This window comes from Prionailurus viverrinus, chromosome X, assembly GCF_022837055.1.
Source record: "Prionailurus viverrinus isolate Anna chromosome X, UM_Priviv_1.0, whole genome shotgun sequence".
Lineage (NCBI taxonomy): Eukaryota > Metazoa > Chordata > Mammalia > Carnivora > Felidae > Prionailurus > Prionailurus viverrinus.
Window position 1 is genome coordinate 23,879,396 of NC_062579.1, and position 25,849 is coordinate 23,905,244.

The 25,849-nt window shown below is 42.2% G+C and overlaps 1 protein-coding gene across 14 annotated transcripts in view; it reads right to left on the minus strand.

Annotated features, from left to right (window-relative positions):
- The window catches only part of DMD (dystrophin), a 2,022,811-nt gene that overhangs the window by 317,931 nt on the left and 1,679,031 nt on the right, over positions 1 to 25,849 (minus strand). For all 14 annotated transcript variants that reach the window (XM_047843142.1, XM_047843144.1, XM_047843153.1 and 11 more), the window contains 2 exons: positions 18,911 to 19,031; positions 18,004 to 18,272 (listed from right to left, as the gene is read on the minus strand). In XM_047843142.1, the coding sequence (XP_047699098.1) occupies positions 18,004 to 18,272; positions 18,911 to 19,031 (390 nt within the window). The remainder of the gene's footprint in view (positions 1 to 18,003; positions 18,273 to 18,910; positions 19,032 to 25,849) is intronic.

A 25,849-nucleotide genomic window follows, 5' to 3' on the forward strand; every position in this document is an offset into this window, starting at 1 on the left:
TGGATTAGGAGGGAGGTGAAGCAAGATGAGGCTTGTAGATGGAGAGAAAGCAGGGGGAGTCAGCGGTGCAGGGCTAGGATAATCCAAGAAAGGCCCCAGCAGGCAAGAAGAGGAGGAGACTCTGGGATGCATGGATTAGCAATGCCATCCAGGAGTTTATGTATACATTTATGTATACACACACATACACGTATATATATATGAGGGGGATATATATATATACACACACACACACACACACACGTGTATACGTATACGTATCTATATGTATAGCTACATATCTATACGTATATGTATATACGTATACATATCCCCTGCTCACACTCTGACTCTCTCCTTCACAAAAACAAACATTAAAATATTTTTAAGAAATCAAGTAGTGACTAACTGCATTTCTCTGTATGATACAACCTTATAGAACAAATGTTTGAGAACTCAAACCCCTGGAAAGCAGTCTAAAAAAAGGAGGCATTCGGAAAAGGCCCAGGATTTTTCACCCTGGATTAGTAGTGAGAAGGCGAGGGGGAGGAAATGGAAATCATGTCCTGCAAATACAGGTCTGGAGTACTGTTACTGGAACTCCTACATGTGGCTCAGGGAAGGCCTCATAGAAACCAGTTACTCAAGATTTGGGGGCAGGTACAGCCCAGCCGTGTTTGGTAACTTTTGCAATTCTGGATGGGTACATGATCCTGATGGGAGTGAGTACCCGCCATTGGGGCCAAGAGAGTCTAGGACCATATCCTGCTTTGCTCAGAGGATCCGAGGCCTACTGAAGCTTCTAAAACACCTTGGGGACATGAGCTAGCCAAATGTCATTGGACTAACAACAAAGAAACATAAGATGAAATGTAGGCAAGCCTTTCATGAACGGCATCGGGCTTGGAGACTTCCATCGGTAACTTAATTCTTGGCTCTTTATGGTGGTTGGTTGAATGTCTGGTGTGGTGCCCAGGACGGAGGGGCAGCACTGGTCTCAGACACCGACTGCCTTAGGCTCATGTCCTTTACCCTTGGATTTCAGATGTCAGATATATATATTTTTTTTTGCAAGAGGATTCTTACGTGAATTCTCATTTCTAACATTATGAGGCTATCCCATAGATCTCCAACAAAACGGAGACCCTTTTGGTAATATTAACTCCTTGATTTCTGCTAAATGCTGAGGGCTTGTGTGGAGCTAAGACAGGGGGTGGTCTGCAGACTGAGTACATCCGCCTGCCTTTCCTATCACTTTTGCCTCTGGTAGACATTCCTGACAATAAATTATGCCATTGAAACACATACTCCTTTTTAATAGAGATGCAACTGCATTCCATTTCAGCATCAGTTTTTATCGTTAGTACCCTGAAGGCAAAGTATTATGCCTTTTCTTTTCACTGTCTTCCTTGCGTTCAGTTTTCAGGGCAATTTTGCACATTTTCATACTTGGGCATGATCACTTTTGACCAGCAAACAGAATAAGGACAAGAAATAATGAAACAGACTCAGAACTAATGACCTAGATGTGGCATCATCGGGATAACTTGGAGGTGGTTAAGTTAACAACACCCAAACACGAAAGCGGAAGTTTTTTTTTTTTTTTTTTTTTTTTTTTTTTTTTTTTTAACACTTTGTCATTTGCACCCATTAGGATTCGTCATCTTTCAGGACCTGGCTTCACGCGGAAGCTCACCACCTCAATGTTCTGGAAGTAACAGCTGAATGACAGCGCTCCCACACTAATAGTATCTATCTTCTTTCCTATGCGTGTTGTTCATTTCGCCTTCACAGATATACATGAGACATGAGGACGAAGACAGAATTGATCACGAAGGAGAGGCTTTTACTTAGAAGAACAAGCCGTACAGACCTTAGTGACTTTAATTTCCTTGGAAACTTGTTTCTATAATCCTAACCGTGACTGCTGATTATTTTCTCTTCGCAGAAAAAAGAAGCGAACAGACCCCCAAAACCAAAGACCAAAAAGATTTCATGTTTTCCCTCGCTTTTGAGTGGCATAGTGAAGACAAATAAGAAGGTAGTTCACGCGTATTCTGCAGAGGTTAACTGCAAAATATGCACAATTAAAATAAAAAGGCCTGTAATGAGTATAAATAAATCATTCAAGCAGGCCATGTTTTTAGGCTGCTAAGGAAACGGAAGGAATGCCAATATTTTCGTTCTGAGAAATCTTAATTATATGTGACAAAACATCAAGCAAAATGTCAGTTAATGAAATCTGTTTACTTATTTAAAAATAAGTAATAATCCATAAGCCATTAAAAATATCAAGCACAAGGACATTGATACTCAAATTCAGGAGTTATTTTAGACAGCTTAAGGTTTACAGTTGATAGGTTTTTTGGACTTGCAAACATATCCGCTGGCCTACAGCATTCACGGTCTATGCCCATATTTTCTGCTGCCATGGCCCCTGTCTCGCTCTCACCTTTCTCTACGTGGGTCAAACATGCCCGTAAGGCAGTGATTCTCAAGTAAGAGTGTGCGCCGTAATCATGCGGACGGCTTGCTAACACAGAGCCTGCAGGGTCCCGTCTCCAGTGTTTTCCATTCAGTAGGTCTAGGGTGGACTTGAGAAGTTGGTATTATTTTTTTTTTTTAGTGTATTTATTTGTTTGGGAGAGGCAGAGAGAGCATGAGCAGGGGAGGGGCAAGAAGAGAGAGAGGGAGAGAGAGAATCCCAAGCAGGCTCTGCACTGTCATCACAGAGCCAGACGTGGGGCTGGAACTCACGAACCGTGAGATCGTGACCTGAGCCGAAACCAGGAGTCGGACACTTAACCCACAGAGCCACCCAGGTGCTTCTGAGAAGCTGGCATTTTTAACAAGAACTTGGAAGACGCTGCGTTCCTACGACTCACCAAACTTATTCTTGACTTAGAGCCTTCGCCTGTGTGGTTCCCTCAGCCTGGAGTTGTACATTTGTACTCTCGGCCTCGCTGGTTTTTTTCGCGAACCTTAGGTCTCACTCAATGTGACTGTGAAAGCGAGCCCATCCCTGTCTGCCCTGTTTCAAGAAGCTCCCCCTATTTTTCTCCCTCTCAGCACCCTTCCCTCTTAGCCCAGATCACAATTTCAAAGTGCATATGTACTTGCCAATTTATCAGTTCATCATCTGGCCTGTCCCGAGACCCTGATCTTCATGAAGGCAATTTTCTATTCTTTTTGTCACCAGGGTAGGCCTGGACCCACTAGATGATAATCCCTCGATACCTTTTCATTAAAGAATAAATGAGAGAATTAGGCCTTTTTGCGTTAATTACTAATATTTCAGCTCCACAGCTCTCCTCAAATTGCTTCATGAACACAGTTTCCTCTAAAACTCTGACACCGATTTCCTAGATAAAAGAAGCCCGTTATTTCCTTCAGTTTCCGTAACTGAGTTCTTTAGATCTATTGCTTTGCTTTATTTGACGTTGGAGCACGTGCTCATTTCTGACATACCTCTAAGCCTCTGAGCGAGAACGTAACATTGCAGTTTTGGGTGCCAACCAGAGAATTGTCGTCAAAATGGAGCAAGTGGGAAAGAAGGGGGAAGTAGTCGATTTAGGGAGAATATGTCTTTCCATGTTGAGGTGTACACTGGCCGGCCCGAGGGGACAGAGGGGGCTGAAATCCAGCCTGGGCTCTGTGGCTAAGTTGGTGAGCCTTGGCACAGGGCGCTATGTGTCTTCAAGGAAAGAAGTACCTTGCTCTACTGGGCTCTTGCAGGGGCCTGGGATGACAGACGCTGGGGTTGAGATTAGGGATGGCTTGTCTCTCTCTCTCTCTCCTTCTTTCGCTCCACCTACGACCAGTTAAGCACTGCTCAGGCAAGGCGGGGAGCACAAAGTCACACAAGGTCCTGTTTTGGTCTAGTTCGGGGAGACGCTGCGAAGCAGAGGGTCGTAAGTGCATCCCTGAGAGCCACAGACTTAGATCCTTTCTCGCGTAGCTGCAACCCTGGAGCCAACTTCTAATACCACGATGTGGGGTGAGGGGGTGCGGGATCCTGTCTTTCCTCGCTCCTCTGTCATGTAGCTTTGCGAGGTCTCCCTGAACCCGACATCAAAGTGATAAAGGGAGAGGGGGCACGGTGAGACGAGAAAAGATACGCGTTCAGCGCTTGAACCAAAGGGTAGGAAGCGGGAAAGCGTCACGTGTTTGGGGAAGGGCAAATAGCCCTGACTAAGGTGGAACGCAGCAAGGTTGTGGTGGCCTTGGTGTTGCAGATAATGAAGGTTTCTGCCAAGGGGAATGGGCACATGCCCGGCAACCCTAGATTTGTTCGCTACTCACTGGGAAACACTCATTTTGTATCCACTATGCACTATGTATGTACGTGCTGTGTATACATGTACTATGCCCTGGGAAAACGGAACTCTCCACAGGCTGACATTCAGTACCAGAGAGAGGCAATTCAGTGGGTTACGGAAAAGACAGCGTAATGGTGCTGTGAGAAGGTGCGTCAACGGGGCTTGCAAAGCGCAGAGCAGGCTGAGGCAGGTCAGGAGCAGCTCCCTGAGTAGACAAGCTGGGGAGTAACAGAAAGGGCACTTTCTTCTGGGGGTGGCAGGTTCACGTAGAACATCTCAAGTAGACGGGTGTAAGCCTGTGGTCCTTTCGGAAAGAAGAGTGCAAACGAGTGTCTGTAGATTTGGGCAAGAAGTAACAATGGCCCGAGTTGGAATGGTTGACAAATGGGAGCAAGTCGACTGTAAAATAATTTGTAAAGGTCTAACGTGTCTGAGGGAGAGCATTTTGTCCTGGGCTTTGGTGCACGTTTGTTTATTCACTCCCTCCAGAAAATATCGCTGAGCGCCTATGTGTGCCAGGGAATGTTCCAAGCACTAGGGAGACGGCAGTGCAGAAAACAGATCAAGTTCCTATGGCCGTGCGACCTAACTCTAATGGTTATACTTTCATGTAAACGATGATTGTTATTATACAGGGAAACAAATTCCAAGCCAAAGTGGGTCCGTCGCCATAAAACGTCGCATTTTTGACCAAGCAAACGCAGGACCAAGTATGGTACGGTATCGTATGGAGTAGTTGCCAAGAGATTCCTTTTTGTCTGTTTAAAACAAATTAGGTTACGTCCGCATGTATGAATAATAATTAACAGAGGAATGTAGGGTTGCGAGGTTGCCTGTTCCATATGCTACACCTAGTTGGCCTGACACTCGGCACACTTATTTTTGTTCGAAGGCACTCACTAGTGAAACAAAACGAGTTTTTGCGGAATTGATTTTCCATTCAATATGTTGTTATCAACTTAGAAATACTACAACAGAACCGAACAAGAGAGGAATATAAATTTTCTAAGAGCTGAGATAAAAATAATTAAATGGAAGAGGGCTAAAAAGGATTGTAAAATGCCCTTCAGCATCTACGTTTCTTTTCTGATTATTGTAGCTCCTGAATTTTATAAATGGTTTTAGTCTTTCCAAGATACCTTTTGTTCCAACAAGTGGGACAACAAAAGATCAAGATATCTGACTACTTCGAGTCAAATGAAATGAATATAAAATGGATTTTCTTCACTAAAATCTATGCAAGAACACGTTTAAAAATTAGATTGGTAAGTTTTTTAGAGTGGTTCCTCTTCATTATATCCCTAGGCTGAAAAGAAAGTCTTATTATGTATTTATTTGCACACTACGTTGCCCCTCCAGATATATTAGGGGCTATAATTTTTATGTCAATATATATGCATATGTGGGAAAGATCTAGCCTCTTAAGTGGAACCAGGAGTTGACTCGGCTTTTCACTATATTATTGAGAACTTTCACTTTCTTTTTTTTTTTTGGTGGATTTTATATTTATATTTATATTTTTTAATACAAAATTTGTTGTCAGATTGGTTTCCATACAACACCCAGTGCTCATCCCAACAGGTGCCCTTCTCAATGCCCATCACCCACCCACCCCAAGAACTTTCACTTTCAAGATATTCCTCTGATTTTTCTGATCGCACCTTAGAGTAAGATCTAAATTCATATCCTGTGCTGTTCTGTTATGACAACTGCTATCATGATAATGTCCACTTAAGTGCATGTGGATGATGAATAAATTACCTCTTATACAAATGTGTCTAAATGTCAAGCTGTCTGATGAACGCACTTAAACGTTATTTCAAAAAAACTCAAAGTCATTGGCCAAAGCTAGCTTTAAAAAAAGTGATCAGTATTCAGGTAACAGAGACATCACACTTTAATAGTAATAGATTTTTATTTCTTTTTCGAAAAAGGAGTATGACTTAGCATCCTCAAAAATCTGGGTGAGTGATGTTGTATCGATTATTTAAAGGACAGTCCTATTTCAGTTGAAAAAAGGGTTTAAAATCTGAAAAAAACATCTTTTCACTGAGCACTCAACATTTTTTTTGGAAAGTCAAAGTGGGTCAGATTTCATTAAGACCCATCTTGCACCTGACACTCAACCCCAACCCCCAGGCAATTTTAACACTGAGACAATCTTGAAAATGTCTTTTTTCAACCTGTATGACAAAATGGCAGGGCGGTTCCAAAGGTAATATTTTATTCCCTGGGTGAGCCAAGAGATCAATAGAACTTATGCTCGCTTGTTTACCTTACATTTCTTTTAACTTTATGCTTTATTGGATGCACAAAAGTCACTATTATATTGGATAACTCTTCTCACGATTCTAGTACGGGGCCTGTGTGGGTGGGGAACAATGAACCATTCTCTGGCGTTAGCCCTGTCCCTGCTAGAAATATGTTGAGGCCGACAGCCAACTGAATAGGTGGAATGCTGATGCATTGGCCTACTTGTGCTTGGGACAGACAAAAGCCTTAAACCACGGGGCAATTCAACCAGAATGACTTCATAAGACCTGATAGGATGTAAGTTCACAACAATGTACAGATTCCAAACTGGGTTAAAATGTTTTCAGGTAGGAAGAGAAATAAATCAGATGAAACTCAGTTGTGGTCTGTCACCTGTTCTCAAAAACTAACCAATATATACTGCTTCCTTTCCTCCTTCGCTTTAGTTTCTACTTAGATAATTACTGTACTTTGGCATATATGGCTGATAAATCGACTTTATTCTCTTTGCTAACTTGTTTAATGCCATGTGAAGATCATAATAATAGGGTTTGAATATTTGATAGGGAAAAGTTCTAAATGAGCCCACTGAGTCCATAAGAATGTGGAATCCCAGGGAACAAGGCTTCTAAAAGCATGTGTGCTTTGAAACAGAACCAGCAGGCTCTTAGCTGCATGAGGGAAAAACATTCACCATAAAAATCAATTCTTTAAAAGGAAATAGAAATCTATCTTAGTGTTAGATTTTCCAGCCTCACTCTGGCTAAGAGAATTTGACATTTTAGGACTGAACACACTGTGGAAACTTAATAAATATTGAAGTTTATAAACAAAATCATAACAATGATATGTGGACCAATTTTTAAAAATATTGAAAATCAATGTGCCCTTACTCTGCCTAATTCGGTTAACTCAATTATTTAATGTATACTTGATTTGAGTGGGATTATACACAGTTATTTCAATTTTACATTGAACATTAATCAAATTACTTTTAATGTAACCCCCTCCTCCACCCCCGGCCAGGAACCCAGAATAAAGGGGAAAGTTTGTTTGGAATGTCTCTTGGTTAACATTAAAGCACACTTAAAGACATTCGTTTCGGGGCGCCTGGGTGGTGCAGTCGGTTGAGCGTCCGACTTCAGCCAGGTCACGATCTCGCGGTCCGGGAGTTCGAGCCCCGCGTCGGGCTCTGGGCTGATGGCTCAGAGCCTGGAGGCTGTTTCCGATTCTGTGTCTCCCTCTCTCTCTGCCCCTCCCCCGTTCATGCTCTGTCTCTCTCTGTCCCCAAAATAAATAAACGTTGAAAAAAAAAATTAAAAAAAAAAGAAAAAAAGAAAAAGAATAAAAAAAAAGACATTCGTTTCTATTATATTTACTCCATGATTGTCCTTACAAATACCACTCATCCCATACCACAACACTGAATTTTTTTCACAGGCATTTAATAGACTGATTTTGCACTGACTTTGAGGAAAAACAATCCCCCTTCCCCAATCACTGCAGTTCAGACCTACTTCCTACTTCCTCCCAATGTCGCCTCACATCTGTTTCCATCTCTCCACACGTATGCTCTCCGCCCCTGAACGCAGATCCTCAGTGGGGTGACAAGCTATAAAATGCAGGAACTCCTGGATAAGCTACCCAGGATTCATATCTACCAAGGAGGTATTAACTTTAAAAAGCTGAATAGTCTCGGGGTACCTGGGTGGCTCAGTCGGTTGAGCGCCCAACTCTTGATTTCAGCTCAGGTCATGATCTCAGCGTCATGGGATCAAGTCCCATGTCAGGCTCTGAGCTGAGCGTGGAGCCTGCTTGGGATTCTCTCTCTCTCTCTCTCTCTCTCTCTCTCTCTCTCCCTCTCTCTCTCTCTCCCTCTCTCTCTCTCTCTCTCTCTCTCTCAAAAGAAAATTAAAAAAAAGTGGAAGAGTCTCAAAGATTCTGAATGTCTTCGATTCCAGAAACTCTATGAAGTACTTGCTTATAAACAGTATGCTCAGCAGGAAATTCTGAGGAGAAGTTTGAGATTGAATTGTTGTTATTAAAAAAATTTAATTGTTATTCGTAAATGTGATAGCGTGTAGACAAGGTGAACGATTATGTGACTAAACACCTCAATTTTAAAGTAGCAAAAGCGAGAAGGCATGTGAAGCTTAAAGTCATCTGAAGCAACCCCTAAACTATGGGAGGACCAGTAGAATATTAAGAGGAAAACTGGACTAAGTAACTGTGAATGCCTTCCACAAGAGAGACTCAGGGAGAGTGCGTCATCTTTCATTTCCAGGTTTCGGAGGGAAACTATGCTCCCTACCGAAGCTATCGGTCACTCACACAGAAGGCCATGGGCTGGCATTCACTTTTATTTTTTTAATTTTTATTTATTTTATTTAATTTTACTTATTTACTTACTTATTTATTTTTTGGCGTGCGTTCCCTTTTCAATGAGATGCTGTGGATGTTGATAAATACAAGTGAAGCAATACATGATATATTTATGGGAGAATTACTGACAGATCGATGAATTATTAGCAATAAACAAAATACGTATTTCTATACATAAACTGCAGCTGCACAATGGAATGGTGGTTCTCCAAGGGTCCCTGCACCAACAGCATCGAGGGCAGTGGTTAGAAACGTAGATTCTCAGCCCTGCTCCAGCCTGTCTGGATCAGAAGCTCTGGGCAAGGTGTTCACCAACCTGGGCTTCCACAAGCCCTCCGGGTGATCCCTAGGCACACTAAGGTGAGAACCACTGCCACGGAAAATTCCTGACGTTCTCAATGACTATGTCTGGATAGCTTGAATCCCCAAATTTGCAAATATCTGATCAATTCAGACACCTGTAAGCTGTATAACTATGAAGCCCAAGTGTCTTACAAAGCCATTTCCTTACTAATGAGCATCACTTTCTCAGACCCTTTCATTAGCTCTACCGGTTCACGGTCCATCCCAAAAAGTACCTAGGGGGTGGGTCAGAGCGAGGGTGAATTTTCCAGCAAGAAACAAAATCTTCTCCACTTCTAAATGGAGTGCACGTGCAAGAACAAAACAACATTAAAACGGCCGTGTTGAGATATGGCAGCTGAGTGGATTACTAGGTTCGCTTGCCGATTGCAGGAGACTCTTTCCCTGGCCTGGGCATCTATCCCCCAGCTGCTGTGACTATTGGCTACTGATGTCTCATGGCTGCCTCTCATCTTCGGGAAGGTGACCTCTGCTGATGGGAGGCCCCTAGTCCAGGAGTTAACAGGTACTCCTGGCCCGGGAGGTAACTGATGTCTCCGGGGGTGAGCCACAGCCAGGGGTGTGATGGAGCAGAGCCCAGGAGCCCACTGTGTGCTTCTCTTCCCAATTCTGCATTCCGCGAGATCATGTTGGTAGCCCGAGTCTTCCCGGGGTGGGAGTATTTACACAGCCAGAATTGGACAAGGCCACAAATCGGTGTTCACTCCGCCCCAGAGCTAACTAATCCACATTTATTGGCATGTTACTGGTCACACCCAGCCATTATCTGGGGTATGAATGGACAACTCTGTTGTACGGTATATACTCCAGCGTCCTCTCTGTAGGGAAGAGGACACACGGCTAGATTTGCCTGCGATGGTATACTGGCTTGGCCCTTCTTCTCCCTTCTTATGCTTCCCTGACTCCCATACAGGCTTCTCCTGAAAGCAGACTGTCGATAAATCAATGTGCACCCAGACCCCTGCTCTCAGGGTCTGTTTCCAGGGAACGTGACCTCTAACACAAGTTAAGTCATTAGTTAATTGACTGCTGCACAGAAACCTCGAAGAGTACGTGTTCAAAATTACAAAGACCTCTAAGTCATGGACCCTGTGGGTCACAGTGATCAGATAAAACTGTAACAGATAAATCTGAAATGGCAGGGATCTACTCTGTGTGTATGTGTACAGAAGAGAAAGAAGCTTATGGAAAAAGAGGAAGCCTGCACAAATCGGGCAGGTTTTCATATCGTGCTTCTCAAAGTACACTTTCGTGCCCATGGGTAAATGTACTGGGAGATTTCACTTAAGGTTTGGGAGAAAAACACTCTCGTATTAAAACACAACAAATGCAGGGGCGACTGGGTGGCTCAGTCGGTTGAGCGTCCGACTTCGGCTCAGGTCATGATCTCGCGGTCTGTGAGTTCGAGCCCCGCGTCGGGCTCTGTGCTGACAGCTCAGAGCCTGGAGCCTGCTTCCGATTCTGTGTCTCCCTCTCTGCCCCTCCCCTGCCCATGCTCTGTCTCTCTCTCTCTCTCTCTGTCCAAAATAAATAGATATTAAAAAAAATTTAAAACATAACAAATGCATTGTGGAGAAGATCACGGAATTGACAGATGTAAACAATAAGATAAGAAGCATCCAAGATATTTCATGCTTGTGGTAAAGCAGGTTAAGCATGTGGGAGGGGAAGAGGGCAAGCTTCAACTCCTTGGCTATTAAGAGAAGTGATGTGGAAGGGCTTGAGAAGCACTGTGTAAAATATCACCGAAAAATGTTATTTTGGTGTAAAAAAAATCATACCAGGAAAAAATTTCCTCTTCCCATCATGAAAAAGTCAACCCTCTTAAAATGAGAGGGTCACATTCATATCGTGAGCATATGTGCTCCCATGATACGCAGAAAACTGGTTTACCAAGAACAGTTATTCAATGCCATTGCGTAACTTACTTAACGTAATGTTGTGTAAGGCCTAATATTGGTGCCAGTGTTAACCGTGGAATTCTGAAACTTGTAATTGCTGAGCGTCACAGGAACACAGCGGGGGCCCACTCCTTGGGTTATTTGTTCTCAAGCCATTCCTTGTTGTGCTTATGGTAGGAGAGTAACACAGTTGTGAACCTGAAACCTGTGACGCCGTCGGTAAATTCCAAAGGAGAACAGAAATACACATTGGCTGCGTGCTTCCATTTTCTAAGGAAATATGGAATTTCAGTTAAGTAACACGCACATTTCCCAACTGTTTCCAGTTAATGGGGCACCTGCACACATATGCACAAGCTGGTACAAATTCTTGCTCCCTCAGCTTGGAGCTATGTAACAATCCGTTGAGCAAGACTAAGCTGCCATGAATATGATTCCTAATACAATTTGATTCATGAAATAAATTAAATATTCACACTCCATAATGAGATCAGACTTCTCTGGGTATACGTTTTGACCATGTCGGGAATGAGTGAATGACTGAGTTTTTAGATCCGCCGATGCTGACGGTATATTACTTAAGCTTTTATTTGGAAGAGTCTTTTATATTATCTAAGACTCTTGGGGAATAGTATTTATAATTACTACCAGCCACCACCATCCTCAGTGAACAGGACTGGCATATTAAAGGATCAGGCTTTGATATGGTTGTTTTCGTATAGTAGGAAGGATGACATTCTTTGGAGAAATTGTTATTATCTAATTAAGTATTTCCTTAGCAGAATAATGTCAGGTGAACTCAGTGGCTGAACATTCTGATTATCCTTGTCCTCCTAAATGTCCCATGACCAGAAGAGGAGCTGTATGGCTCTGATGTAATGCCATGACAATGGTAACCAATTCTAGCTTCTTCTTTTGTCACGGCCCATCAAAGGCGTACAAAGAAGTCCCAATTAAAATAGGTTCAATAATAAAAAGAGCATGTTCCTTTTCCAACTGTTCTAAAGCCTTTCCCTATCTTGAAGCAACGTTCACTCAGTAATTATCTTATTTATGAAAGTAAAAGCAGAAGGGTGTTCCTCTTATGACATAAAGGCCTTTATGCTTTGAACGTAGACGGCATCTCGAAAGAGTCAAAAAGAAAGCGTGTTGAATGTCATCAACTCGTTTCCTCCCACCCACTGTTTTAAACCGTTTGGTCAGTTCCAGCGTATTCTACACTCACATAAGTTGCTTATGAAGAGCCAAATTAATAGTCTTTGCAATTGTTTTCCTTGGAATCTGGAGAGCTGACAAATGAATGAGAAGAAAATGGCAATTCTACATGAATTAGCTTTTAAGGCTCCCTAAGAGGCTGATGCAGAACTTAATAAGAGACTTATTAGGAGAAGTAGGACAACTTAATTCAGATTGATTATAGACTTGGGTGAAGACAGCTGGGGTTCAAATGAAACTGAAAAAGAACTTATATGCACTTCAAAGTATGCTAAGCAGATGTCTGAAACAATTACTCTGCACTGGCTTTTCAGAAGTTTCAAAGGCAGGATGGGAATAGCATGGTAAACGAAGGTTCTATTTGCCTAAGTCGAGGTAGAGGCTTTTAAAACACACACGGCGCTCACTAAAATCAGACGCCTTGGGTAAGAAACGTGATTCGACATCGCTGTCCTAAGTAATTTGCTCTTAGCTTTATAAACAAAGCAAGAAATGAGAGCAAATCCATGAGAACTAAGTAATGAGCTGTCCCGGAACGCTAACTTACAATTTATCGTACACTGAACAAATAATTTGGTCAGGATTTCTAAGATGACTAATTCCTACTTTAGTTCCTAAGCTCTCTTAAAGCCAACAATGGCCGTTCTATTTCAAAAAAAATAAACGCTACACTTTTACAGTATGTAAGTGAGACTCTACTGGAATATGCCTTCTTCCGGAAGTATTCCAAGATATTAGAGGGCAAGTGATAGGCTTTTAAACATCACAAATGCACGCTTTACACATGAGATAAAACCCAAGTTGCTTCGGGTGGCAGGGCCTAATTCCATAGTCAACCCAGATTTATAAAGGATTGCATCTTTCTTGCTTGTATGTTCTTCTGAAAGGCTTACTTGACACAGCACGTGTATAAAAATAACAACAAAAGCCTCCACAGAGCAGTTCATTTGCTGGTTACAACCATTAACAGAACATTAGTAAACTTTCCTTTTCCTACTACGGGCAGTGCACCTCATTCAATATGGAGACATCATTTGTTTATGCAGAGTTCATTCTCGGGGCTGCCCTGTTGGTGATGGTTCTGTCTCACCTTGCATACCTCCCACCGAATGGATGATAAGCTTTCCATCTGACTGGGTCATTAGCTTCCTCTATAAAACTCCCATCCAAGAAAGGACTTAAAGCTGGCTCGTATAAAAGACAATAAAACAAAATGAATAAAACAATAATAAAACATTAGAAACCAGAGTTAAGATGAGAAAACAGTAAGGGAAGAGAGGGTTGCGTGAACACGGCCGAGAGCTTCTGCTTTTCTCCGTGTCAAGTTCTGAGCTAGCATTCCTTTCGCAGATTTCTCAGATAAACCAAACCACAGAGACTCAGGAGGGTAGGCCCGCAGCGATGTGTGTGCCAGGTTATCTTCTTAAATTTGTAGATGCGCATGTTGAGCAGAAAGAAGCCAGAAGGGCATGATGGCTTCATGAGAGTCCCTGGTCTACTACCCATATTATTACCTTGTTCTCAATTATAATTCCAGAAAGCGCTCATCAAAACGCTTCACCATAAGAACTTCAAGGAAAAACTCAGCGAATCCCTGTCCTTGACCTTTCACAGGAAGAGATGTAAGTTAAAACTCGGATAAAAAACAATACAATAAGTACCTACGTGGTGGTGACGCATTTGTATAATCCCAAATGGCAGGCTGGGGGAGTTTAATGATGGTTATGGTGTGAAAACCTGTGCTTTGAGGCAACGGGCAAACTAGGGACAATGAAATGTTCCTGGCTCAAGAATGATGTACCGCTCGGTACAAAGACACCATGGTCGATGAGAACAAAAAGAAAACTTGGAAAACCAACGACTCCCAAAGATTTTCACACAGGAATTGCTCTCAAGAACAAAAACGTCATACGTAGACTTGAGCTTCAAAGTCATTCCACTTTATTAAAACCTGCATATGTTCCATTCACGGATCTGAGCAGAGCACCTAGTGATTCAAGGAGTTATTCTTACTCTCCATTGCGATAAGGAAAGCAAGAATATTTGTAGAGACACAGAAACGCTGGTGTTATTTCCAGTTAAGTGGGGAATCGTGTTTATGTCCTTAAAATACTTGCTAAGCACTATAAATCATGAATTTTAAAAATAAAGAGGCCTTTCCATTTTGGATTTTATTCTGGGGATTATTCCTAAGGAAGCTGCACGCGGAAGGCCGAGATTTTCTTTGGGGGCCTGACAGTCAATATTGACATTGTGTTCCTTCTTCTTGATTTACCGCACGCACGCTGTCCCAGAGATGATTAGCCAGCAACCATGCAACCTCCAGAGCGTCCCAGGATTTTGAGGTTGCTGCTGTTCTATCCACGCTCCAAATCCCAAAGCCACATTGGCCAATGAAATGATTTAATGCTAAATCCCACAGAAATACACATGGCAGAGTTACGTGTGTAACAACTTCTTTAACAAATAACATCAGAATGGAGGTGGGTATTACAATAGAGTCACTAGGGGTGATGAAAACGAGCTGAAGTGGGTAAAGAAAATGTTCTCTGGCTACATGCCTGGCTATCACTTTGGAGTCCCCTACAGCGTGGAGTCTCCGAGGGCTTAAATTGCTGAGTAGAAAAATGGGAACAGTGGTTTTAAGGACTCTTCTACTTCTGTTCAAAGTAAGTTTTAGTTAATAAAATTCACTCCTTATAAACTACCACCACCAAAGCTTCAGAGTTTCAAACCCAGTGTTGTTGAGAAGCCACAGAGAAACCCGATTTCTTTGAAGCGTTGGCATATTTACGCTCTTTCAGAAAGGGATATTTAGCGCATGGGTGTTTTGCTGTTATCGGGATCAGAATGAGAGTCTTCCCGGTTAGGGTGTGGGAAATGAACTTGGGCCGAGGATCGAGAACAGGTAGGAGAAGGGAAGTGAAAGGAAAAATGCAAACAGGCTTCAGTGAGGATCGGCTGATTTTGAGCTGTTTTACTTTTAGTGATTTTTCACTATGGAATCCTGTTGAGTGCATTCTCCATCCATACTCCGTATCCTACAAAGGCTCCTGTGTGGCACATATGGCTATAAGTGAATCCCTTATAGACTCGGCCGCTTAACTAATAAACGAATGTGATTCCTTTGGGACATTCTCCTAAACTTCTTTGTTTTGGGGGCTGATTTCTTTCTAAATGTCGTGCCTGTACGTTTTAATAAAAGTACTAGTTTTAAGGCTGAACAAATACAAGGTAATACGTTTCAAAACATTATTTTAATTTCCAAGTAGCCGTCCATGTTAACCATTGCTTTAATTATCAGACATGGAGTCAAAGAATGTTAGGGTGGAAGAGAGTTTCCAAGTTATAGAGCCCTGTATTTTAATCTTCTCTTAAATCTGCACCCACCGTTTTCGTGAAGAGCTATTCCGTTCAAACATTAGACTGTCGGCTTCATCAGGGCAAAGACCTACAATAGCTACATATTGCAGAATGGCTCATAACCAAGAGTGGGGCGAAGAAATAAAGAAGCAGAAGCAAATTCCTTTATATGTTGCTGACCCTTGCTCTTAGGAAGCTCATTGCCTGTGGGAAATTTGAGTGTGACAATTGAAGCACGTGTGGTGATCTAAGAAGGCAGTGAACTGAGGGCCATTTCTTCCGCTCGGTAGGAGCTGGGGGTGGGAGACACTCCGGACAAACTACAAAGACAGATGCCATTTGAGCTGGGCATTGAGGGGTCAATAGAAGATCACCAGGCACATAAGGTGGAGGTAACCGAGGCCAAGAGAAGAGCACCTGCAAAGGCAGAGAGTGGTGAAGAAAGGTGGCGTATTTGGGTAAAGGGGTGGGATGGTCAGAGTGTATGGAATGGCCTGGATGATGGGAGTCACAGTTGGGAATCTAAACCGGGGCTAGGAAGAAAAGGGCCGCCTGCCCTGTTCATTCATTGGGCTTCATTGTCAGGCAGGCAGGAGTTGGGACTGGAATCATAAGAGGGTGGATAAGGTAGAAATATCAGGAAAGAAACCGTTCATTCATTCACTCGTTCACCAAATGTTTAAAATTCTTTATCGCTCGTCGTGAGAAGCCCCGGGTGTTCCACACAAGTGCTGAATGACTGTTCTGTACGCCAGAAACTATTATTACGCTGAGGGTTAACTAAGTGGAAGTTAAATACGAACTTAAAAAAAGGGGACCGCAGTGTTCATGATGCGTCAGGTACAGCGAATGGGATCCATAGATGTACAATACAATCATCTGAGTAACACACACTAGGGGCCAGAACAGGACACTGGTTGAAAAGAGGAGAGAAAACAGAAAAGAGACATTCTGAGGTAGAACGAGCCGTCATGCGCAATCAGTCAAATCAGTTTGCATTTTGATTCTAACGACATGTGGGTGAGGAGATCAGAAAAGAGACCCAGACCGGAAATCTACATTTGTCGCTGTCATGCCACTTCGAATCGGGAGTATTTATACAATACAAAGGGAACTGAGCTAGGGTTAGAAACTTGGGCACACGAACATCTGAAGAGTGGGCAGGGTTTCAGAACTGAGGGAAATAAAGGAAGAAGAAGAATGTATGAAACAATGTCATGAAAGCCAAAGGAGACGACACCTGCCGAGACGAGTCTGCTGGTGAACATGCCAAGTGCGGGTGAGAATTTCATTTCTTTTGAATTCGAACCTGGGAGGACTTTTGTTGGGTTTGACACTGGATGAGTAAACGAAATGTTTCAAGTTGGTTATGTTTTCAAGTTGGTTTTCATAACGATATTCCTAAATATGTATCTTCTCTTCAATAAATATATTTATCATCTTGGTACCACAAGAGAATTTAACTTCGGCCTCATGGGCAGTATTCCAAATATATAATGATATTGCCCAGTATCCGCGGTGGACTAATGTATAACGTATTATATACATTGCCTTCTAAGGGGAGGACAGCAGTAACAGCCTCAATGCACAGTACTGTAACTCACCCAAGTCATGTAATTTTGTTAGCAAAAAGGCCAAAGCCTAGATTCCCGGCTCTTGATGAAGTGTTCTATTTGTCCCTACTCTGATACTAAGTATCACAAAGAACACGCACGCGTGCGCGCACATGCACGCAACTCAGGTCATTTTCGTACAAGTGCTTAAATTCATTCCCTAATAGCAAAATAAAGGGGATTGTTTCACCCTGTAACTTTTAAATATTTCATTCGACATTATTAAAGACAGAGATGATTAGATCACCAATTCCTCCTAGAGAAAATACCACATGCAAGATGATTTTGAATTTGTGAAAGATCAACGGATTTCTAATGCACGAGGGCCCCATTTTAACCTTAGGGAGGAGAGGGTGCCCGGGTGGCTCAGTCGGTTGAACGTCCGACTTCGGCTCAGGTCATGATCTCACAGTTTGTGAGTTCAAGCCCCGCGCCGGGCTCTGGGCTGACAGCTCGGCGCCTGGAGCCTGCTCCGGATTCTGTGTGTGTCTCTCTCAAAAATAAACATTAAAAAATTTTTCTCTTAAACTTTGAAGAAGAAAGTACCACACCCAAGTTCAGATTGGAACCTTTCAAGTCTCTCAAAGGGCCCCAAAGCAAAGGAATAGAAGGTACCTTGACTTTTTCGAGGTGATCTTGGAGAGAGTCAATGAGGAGGTCACCCACAGGCTGCCAGGAGCCCTTGATCACCTCAGCCTGACGCAGCTTGAGGTCAAGCTCATCGGTTGCTTCCTGAAGTTCCTGGAGTCTTTCGAGGGCCTCGTCTATTTTTCTCTGCCAGTCTGCAGAGTGCAGGTTCAGTTTTTCCCACTCGGTGTTGACCTCCTCAGCCTGCTTTCGCAGGAGCCGTGTAACATTCTGGGCTCTCTCCTCAGGAGGCAGCTCTAAATTGGTAACATGACAAGGTTTTAGGCCACAGTCCTTTTTGTTTTTGTTTTTGTTTTTTTTTTAAAAAAAAACATTGTTGAAAAGGTCATACCGGAAGAAAGAAAGTACAGTGCAACAAGAGGGCAACCCATTGATTAATGGTTCTTTCGCCCCTTGGCATAAATTCTGACAGTGCCCGCACATCTCAGGTCTGTCCTGAATATATCTGTTCTACCTTCTATCATTCAGATCATCCAAGATCCATTTAAGCCATTGAACAGAAACATGTTAGGATGCGCACCAGAAGCTCGAATTTACTTCAGCCAGGCTCTTAAAAGGAAAATTAGGTTGTAGTCTCTATAACGATAGGATCCCTTCTCACAGCGAATCTCTTTTGTTTCTTATTTTCTAAGTGTTTCAATAACTGATCACTAATGAGTCTCTCTTAATGTTTATTTATGAAGGTGCAACCAGATTTACGCATGGTGGTTTAGGGTTCCTTTTTCTTTCCCAACATCTATGTTTAATTTGAATCGATTCTATTTAACTTAGAAAATACGAGCGCCATCCAGACCCTGGCAGCAAGAATGGATGGGTCGCTCTGTCACCACTGATCCTTCTATCAATATGTTATTACAGTTCCACATTCAATTACCTCTGGGCTCCTGGTAGAGTTTCTCTAGTCCTTCTAAAGGCTGCTCTGTCAGAAATATTCGTACAGTCTCAAGAGTACTCATGATTACAGGTTCTTTCGTTTTCAATTCCCTCTTGAAGGCCTGTGAAATGAGATGAAAAGAAATGCTTATTTGGCTTGTGGCATTCTTCTCAAAATTAATCCTGGTTGTTCAGAACTTGGTTATGAAATTCCCAGGTCAATTTCTATCTCCTTTATTTATAAACCGATTGTCACAAAATGATAAATGAGCCCGTACGGATCTTTCTGTTAATCAGGAAACCACTGTGTGTATAAAACTATTCTGGAGAGCATGGGGGAACTTTCAAGATACATTGATGCTTTTTCATTAAGATAAGAGTGATTTACTTGTACAACCTGAGTGCCAAACTTGAAATCTGAAGGCAAAGTTGAAAGATACATATTACAAGATGCTCACGGGGATAATGAAGACTTCTGTATACCCGAAAGAATGGTTATTCTAGAACACAGTAGGGGGCCTGAAGGGCTGTTTGGAAGAACCTAGGTTGTACTGAAATACACAACCAATTCAATCCATAACCGTCAGTTAATTCTGTCAAAATGTCTGACAACTTATAAAGTGAAGTATCCACAGTAAAAACTCAGTCCTTTTGAAAAATACCCATTATCTAATGTGACTTCTTTGAGAATGGTAGAAATGCTTTGAGGTATACTGGACTTACGAATTGAGGGAATAAGTTTCTATGAAAGAATAGGCCTAGAATAGGTCTCTTGGGGTCATCTACGCTAGTTATCAATTTTAAACCCTAATCTGTAGGCTTCTTTGATACAGAGGATTAAAAGGAAAGCAAAATGCAGAGTTTCTGTCTTCAGGAAGCTTCCGGATGAAAAGAGGGAGAACACTAACACACTAGAAACAGAGCAAAAACAATAAACTTCATACGCAATTGAGTGCCAACGGTGGTGAGACAGCGTATGAGGCTAGAATAAAATGACAGATACTTGGAAACCATCAAAGATAGTTACGGACCAGATTCTACTATCTTAGAAGTGAAGATGTTAATGAAAGTATTAAGTACCACATAAATGTTAATAGATCAGTGTAAACAGTAATAATAATTGCCCCGACATAGAGCTTATTTATTCAAATCCCTTTTCAATTCTGCCCTAGTTTTAGCAATGTTACCTATTGAATTTAGCCTTGTTCTGTTACTGAGAGAAAAATTAGCTGCATCTCGTTTGAACTCCAGATATATTGTGTTGTAGGAATGCTCCAGAACTGTATTATATGATACATGTATAGATAAAATCCTCATCATTCAAAAAAAATCCACGGGGCGCCTGGGTGGCTCAGTCGGTTGAGCGTCCGACGTTGGCTCAGGTCACGATCTCGCGGTTTGTGGGTTTGAGCCCCACGTCAGGCTCTGTGCTGATGGCTCAGAGCCTGGATCCTGCTTGGGATTCTGTGTCTCCCTCTCTCTCTGCCTCTCCCCTCCCTGCTCTCTGTCTCTTAAAAATAAATAAATGTTAAAAAAAATTAAAAAAAAATCCTGAGTTTGACACTTGGCAAAATGATTTGTCTTCCATAGTTACTTAACAGTTAAGTGGAAAGAGGCAAGGTGCTTGGTTTTTTTTTTAATGTTTATTTATTTTAAGAGTGAGACAGATTGCTACTGGGGGAGAGGGGCAGAGACAGAGAGGGAGAGAGAATCTTAAGAAGGCTCCATGCTTAGTGCAGAGCCCGATGTGGGACTCGATCCCATGACTGTGACATCATGACCGGAGCCAAAATCAAGAGTCAGACGCTTAACTGACCAAGCCACCCAGGCGCCCCGAGGCAAGGTGTTTGAATTGAAATAATAAAGTTCTAGAAGTGAAATATTAGGATTCAGTCTTTGGATGGGGATGTAGTTTTGGTACAGTGAGATATTTTTGTCTGCTTGAAATAATACAGAGTAGGTATTATAATACAGAGTAGGTGGGTTATTTATTCTGCTTACGTGTAAGGCTGATTCTCCCTCTAATATCTCATTTGAAATCTGTGTGTGTGTGTGTGTGTGTGTGCATGTGCACGCATGTGTATGTGTATACAGTTCTTGTATTCTTATATTTTCTCATACATTTAATTTTCCCAACTTCAAAAAAATTATCATTTTTTCTAGTCTCTCCATTTGGACTTGATAGGAGGCAATTAACTTTGACATTACTAATTATAAAATAATAATGGCTCCCTTTGTTGAACTACTGTGTGTCAGTAGTTGTATAAGAAACTAGAAATGCAAAGTTGAATGCAAAACAACCCCTCCCATTTAGAAACTCGTATACAGGAGAAGAGTCAAACACAGAAATAATTTCAAAACGGTGTGGAAAGTGCTAGAGGTTTGCATCATATGGGAAAGGAAATTGGGAAAGGCTCCCTAGAGAAGATAGTATTCATGAAGAATTCTAAAGCATGAATGTGCATTAGCCAGCGAAGTGCAGATTAGAGGAGGGAGAAGAAAACCAACGAAAATACATGTGTGAAGACATAAGACATAATACAGTATGGCATATATTATCCACATCTCAAGTTTTCTCAAGTAGGCCAGTTCTCTTTCTTTTTTCTTTCTTTCTTTCTTTCTTTCTTTCTTTCTTTCTTTCTTTCTTTTTTCTTTTTTCTTTTTCTTTTTCTTTTTTTTTGAGAGAGTGAGAGAGCGAGCAGGGGAGGGTCAGAGGAAGAAGGAGAGAGAGAATCTCAAGCAGGCTCCACGCCCAGCATGGACCCCGACATAGGGCTCAATCTCATGATGTGAGCTGAAATAAAGAGTCAGATACTTAACTGACTGAGCTACCCAGGTGCCCCCAGGAGATCAGGGGGCTTTGAGAGGATTTAAGCAGGAGAGTGGTGTGGGCATGTGTGTGTTTCAAATAGATGTCCCTGACATAAATACAGAGTATGTCTTTGAGAAGGGCAGAAATGGAATTAGACCAGTTAGGAGGCAACTGGAAGAATTTAGTGAAAGATTATGAGGATCTGATCCAGGGCAGTGGAACCCACCCCCCACCCCCCGCTAAAAAAAAAGGATAGAGTAGGGAAATGTTAAGGTGTAGAGGTGTGTGAATTTGGTGACTGAATAGATGCCAGTGATAGGAGAGAGGAAGAAGCAAGGAAGACTTCTAGCTTCTAGGTTGGGTAGATGAGTGAATTCTGGGTGCAATTAGACTGCATTCGAGGAAATAAAGCCTCCTGCATTTCTCAGCATACCTATAAAGAGCTCTGGCTCCGAGAACCTTCCCATGGGAACTGATCTGCAGTCATTCGTCTAGTCAATTTCTCTCATCCAAGAGGATCAAACTGTTAGAGCCCAGAGGAAGTTCCCAGGTTGAGTTCCAAGTTGTCAGCAAGACTGGGGTGGCTCTCTCTTTAGGTCTTTACAGGTTGGGAAAAAAGCTCAGACCTCGGTGACATTTCCAGTTTGTAAAATCCAAGCTACATAGGGCTATCTGGCTTTTAGAAAGGTTAGAGTTAGGACTCAGGCCCTTTATGTTTCCAAGGAGACCCTATCGGGAGGAGAAGGGGATCCTTTCTGAAGGAGGAGGCTTCCTTCCCCTTTATAATAGAAAAATCCTTTCTCCTTGTCTCTGGCCTAGGGAATATGGAGCCAGTCATGTGGGAAAATTTTCCATTGGCTCTCACCACTGGCTCTTACTTTACCAGGAGTAAGACTTGGGGTAAAGGCCGTGAGAAGGGGTGAGAGAGTGATGATATTCCCTGTTAGGTAATTCAAAGAAATCAGTCTCTGATCCAGGATACTTCATATGCACATTCGGGATAAAATTAATAAAGATGAATATTAAAAACTCAACACGAGTATGAGGGGGGAATCTGTCTCGTGATACGCTCAGCTTGGAGAGGTACCGTTCCTTCCAGAAGGACAGAAATATCAAAGTCTGATGTTCAGGGAGAAGAAAAAGGAGATTTAGGAGTCATTTTCTCAGTTAACATCCATTGAGTGCCTATGATTATGCATAGAGATGAGGATTAAAATGACATAGTACACGAGATTGCTCAGGCAGTAGAGTATATTCTAGAGAATATACCAAATGTACGGGCAGACAGGGGAAATAGATCCCACGAGAGGCCAAAAAGGAGTGGGACGAATAGGTGGAAAGCAGGGGGAAATGAGAAGTGTAGAACTATTGAAGAGAGAGGAAGAAAGTGACGGAGAGCGTCTAATCACGGCCCTCCGATGTAAAGCCAGAGCAGCACTGAGACGTGTTCGTAGGACTCGGTGAGAGCAATTTCAGCGGAGGGCAGTAGCCTCAGAAGTCGGCTTAGTTGAGGAGTGAGTGGGAGAAGAAGGGGTAATGAGAGGTGAGAAAAATTAGATGAGAACTGTGCAGTATACATTTTTTTCCGAGAAAGAGGAAAGGAAGATAGGAAGAGGACAGGTCAGATTACAATGTAAGAGGATGGCCCGTTCCTTTTTAGAACGGGAATGGTTTGAACACAGGGTGAAAGATGGAAGCTACCAGTAGGGTCATCGACCGTCCTGGTTTGTGTGGAACTGAGGAGTACTTCATGAAGTGGGGCTTTGAATGCTAAAACCAGGACGGTCGCCTGCAACCCGGGCCAGTTGGTGACCATGGCAGAGAGGAATATATTAAAGCCATAGACAAGGGAAGGTGGAGACAATTATTGGAGTGAGGTCTGTCAAAGAAGGACACGGATCTTAAAGGTCCCATCAAATTGACAAAGTCCAAGACCCTGATGATGCAATTCCATTGTCACAACTGAACATTCATTGTGAGAGACCACTTGTTTGCCCCTCGAGTTGTTGCCAAGGACATAGCAACATCACAGCTGCACAGTTCATTGCTTAAATATGAGTCACTGAGGATTAAACTGAGTCTAAAGAAAAGACAAAGGAAGTTCTGTCATTACAAAGACATAAACAGCATTATTTTCACATCGATGTCTGAAATTAAGAAAGTGGATGGAAGAGAAGGTTATGTGTTATATCGTTAGAAGTGGGGAAGATTTCGACCAAATATAAGAGAGGTTAAAAACCCCAGAAAAAAGGAAGAAATAGTTGGTTCGAGAAAATCAGAAGACAAAGAAAATGGTAATATTTCTCACTATGCGGAAAAAACCACAAATACGAATATGTCATTGGAAGCATGGTGATAATGGAAGGTCTTGTTCCATTTGTTCATTGAAAAGATTTTGAGCACCTGTACGTATGAGACACTGTTCTAGGCAGTAAGTATCAGCGGCCCTCATAGCGTGGAGTTTAAAAGAGATAGGCTTATGTAGCCAATGCAAAAACAAAGACAACAATGACAGAAACTCGGGAAGAGCCTGCATTACAATAATGGCAAATCAATTTTTCAACATCTAATCGACTTACCATAAACTGCAGAAGAGTTCACTGCATTTTAAGAGGAAGGAAGATGGAAACATTTTAAAACAAAAACAAGAACATTCCATGTCAGGGGACTTAACTCTTTGATAACCGCCTTGCCTGTCAAAGGTATTTGACAGGCTATTTGACGCTATTTGAGCGACGTTTGGGGAAATATACACTCCTATGCTATACTGATTTTGTCTCATAGGTTATGTTTAATGTTTTAAATCAGACAAGGAGGTTCCTTCATGTGCCAATGTGAGAAAGATATCAGATATAGAGCCCTTCCTCCCGACACATACAGAATAACCTTTACATTAGTTAGATGTTAATATTCAGATGTTAAGGTATCTACTTCCGGAATCCTTTGAACAGATCAAATTATTTTCTTTAAAACTCATCCTCTTCCCCACAGCCTCCTTTTTACCTTTCCAAGGATAGCCAGGCCCAAGGGCCTAAAACAGTGATATGGAAGGAACCAGAAGCAACTACTAAGACCTAGAACACCTCTGAGAAAAGAAAGTAGCATTCCGTCTTACAAATGAAGAAAAATAGGCATATTAAATTGACCTTTTTCCTTCAGCTCCTAAGTTTCACAGAATAATTTATATGAAGCATGCACTACACAAGCGTACTAGTGGGACATGCCAAGGTAAATCCATTTATTTTAAGGGGAGATGATCTGATAGTTAACATTTATGTATGACTTTTAATGTTTATTTATTTAAGCAGTCTCTACACCCACTGTGGGGCTGAAACTCACAACCCCAAGATCAAGGGCCACGTGCTTTACCCACTGAGCCAGCCAGGTGCCCCTGATGGATAGTATTTATGTATCACAAATACTGACCAACTGGGTGACTGACTGTAGGCTGACTAATTAGCTAATTAAAAATATTTATTTTGAATCCATATGTATAGGAGAGGGAAGCTGTAGGAACATGATCTTTGTCCTGAAGGAGTCAACAGTTTGGCTGAATAGATATGTTTGTGGTGATACTTTCATACTCTGAATGTTTTACCAATGCGGAGTAAAGTACAGATAAGTTGGGATTTGCCTAAGGCCATCAGCTCGTTAGTCACTTAGAATCCAAATCCTGGGGGCGCCTGGGTGGCACAGTCGGTTAGGCGTCCGACTTCAGCCAGGTCACGATCTCGCGGTCTGGGAGTTCGAGCCCCGCGTCGGGCTCTGGGCTGATGGCTCAGAGCCTGGAGCCTGTTTCCGATTCTGTGTCTCCCTCTCTCTCTGCCCCTCCCCCGTTCATGCTCTGTCTCTCTCTGTCCCAAAAATAAATAAACGTTGAAAAAAAAAAATTTAAGAATCCAAATCCTGAAATTCTTAAGCCAGGCTGAAGGTGAGCGACGGCAAAAAATAAAAGATCTCTGAATTACAATAATTTGGAAGCCGCATAAGCGCAAAATCCTAATGGCCATGAAGCAAGTCAGAAATTAAAAAAAAAAAAAAAACACCTGAAAGTAATAGAGAAGAACCGAGTCATTGATTATTTGATTTTTCTTTCCCCGGCCTCTCGTCCTTACGGGGGGGAAAAAA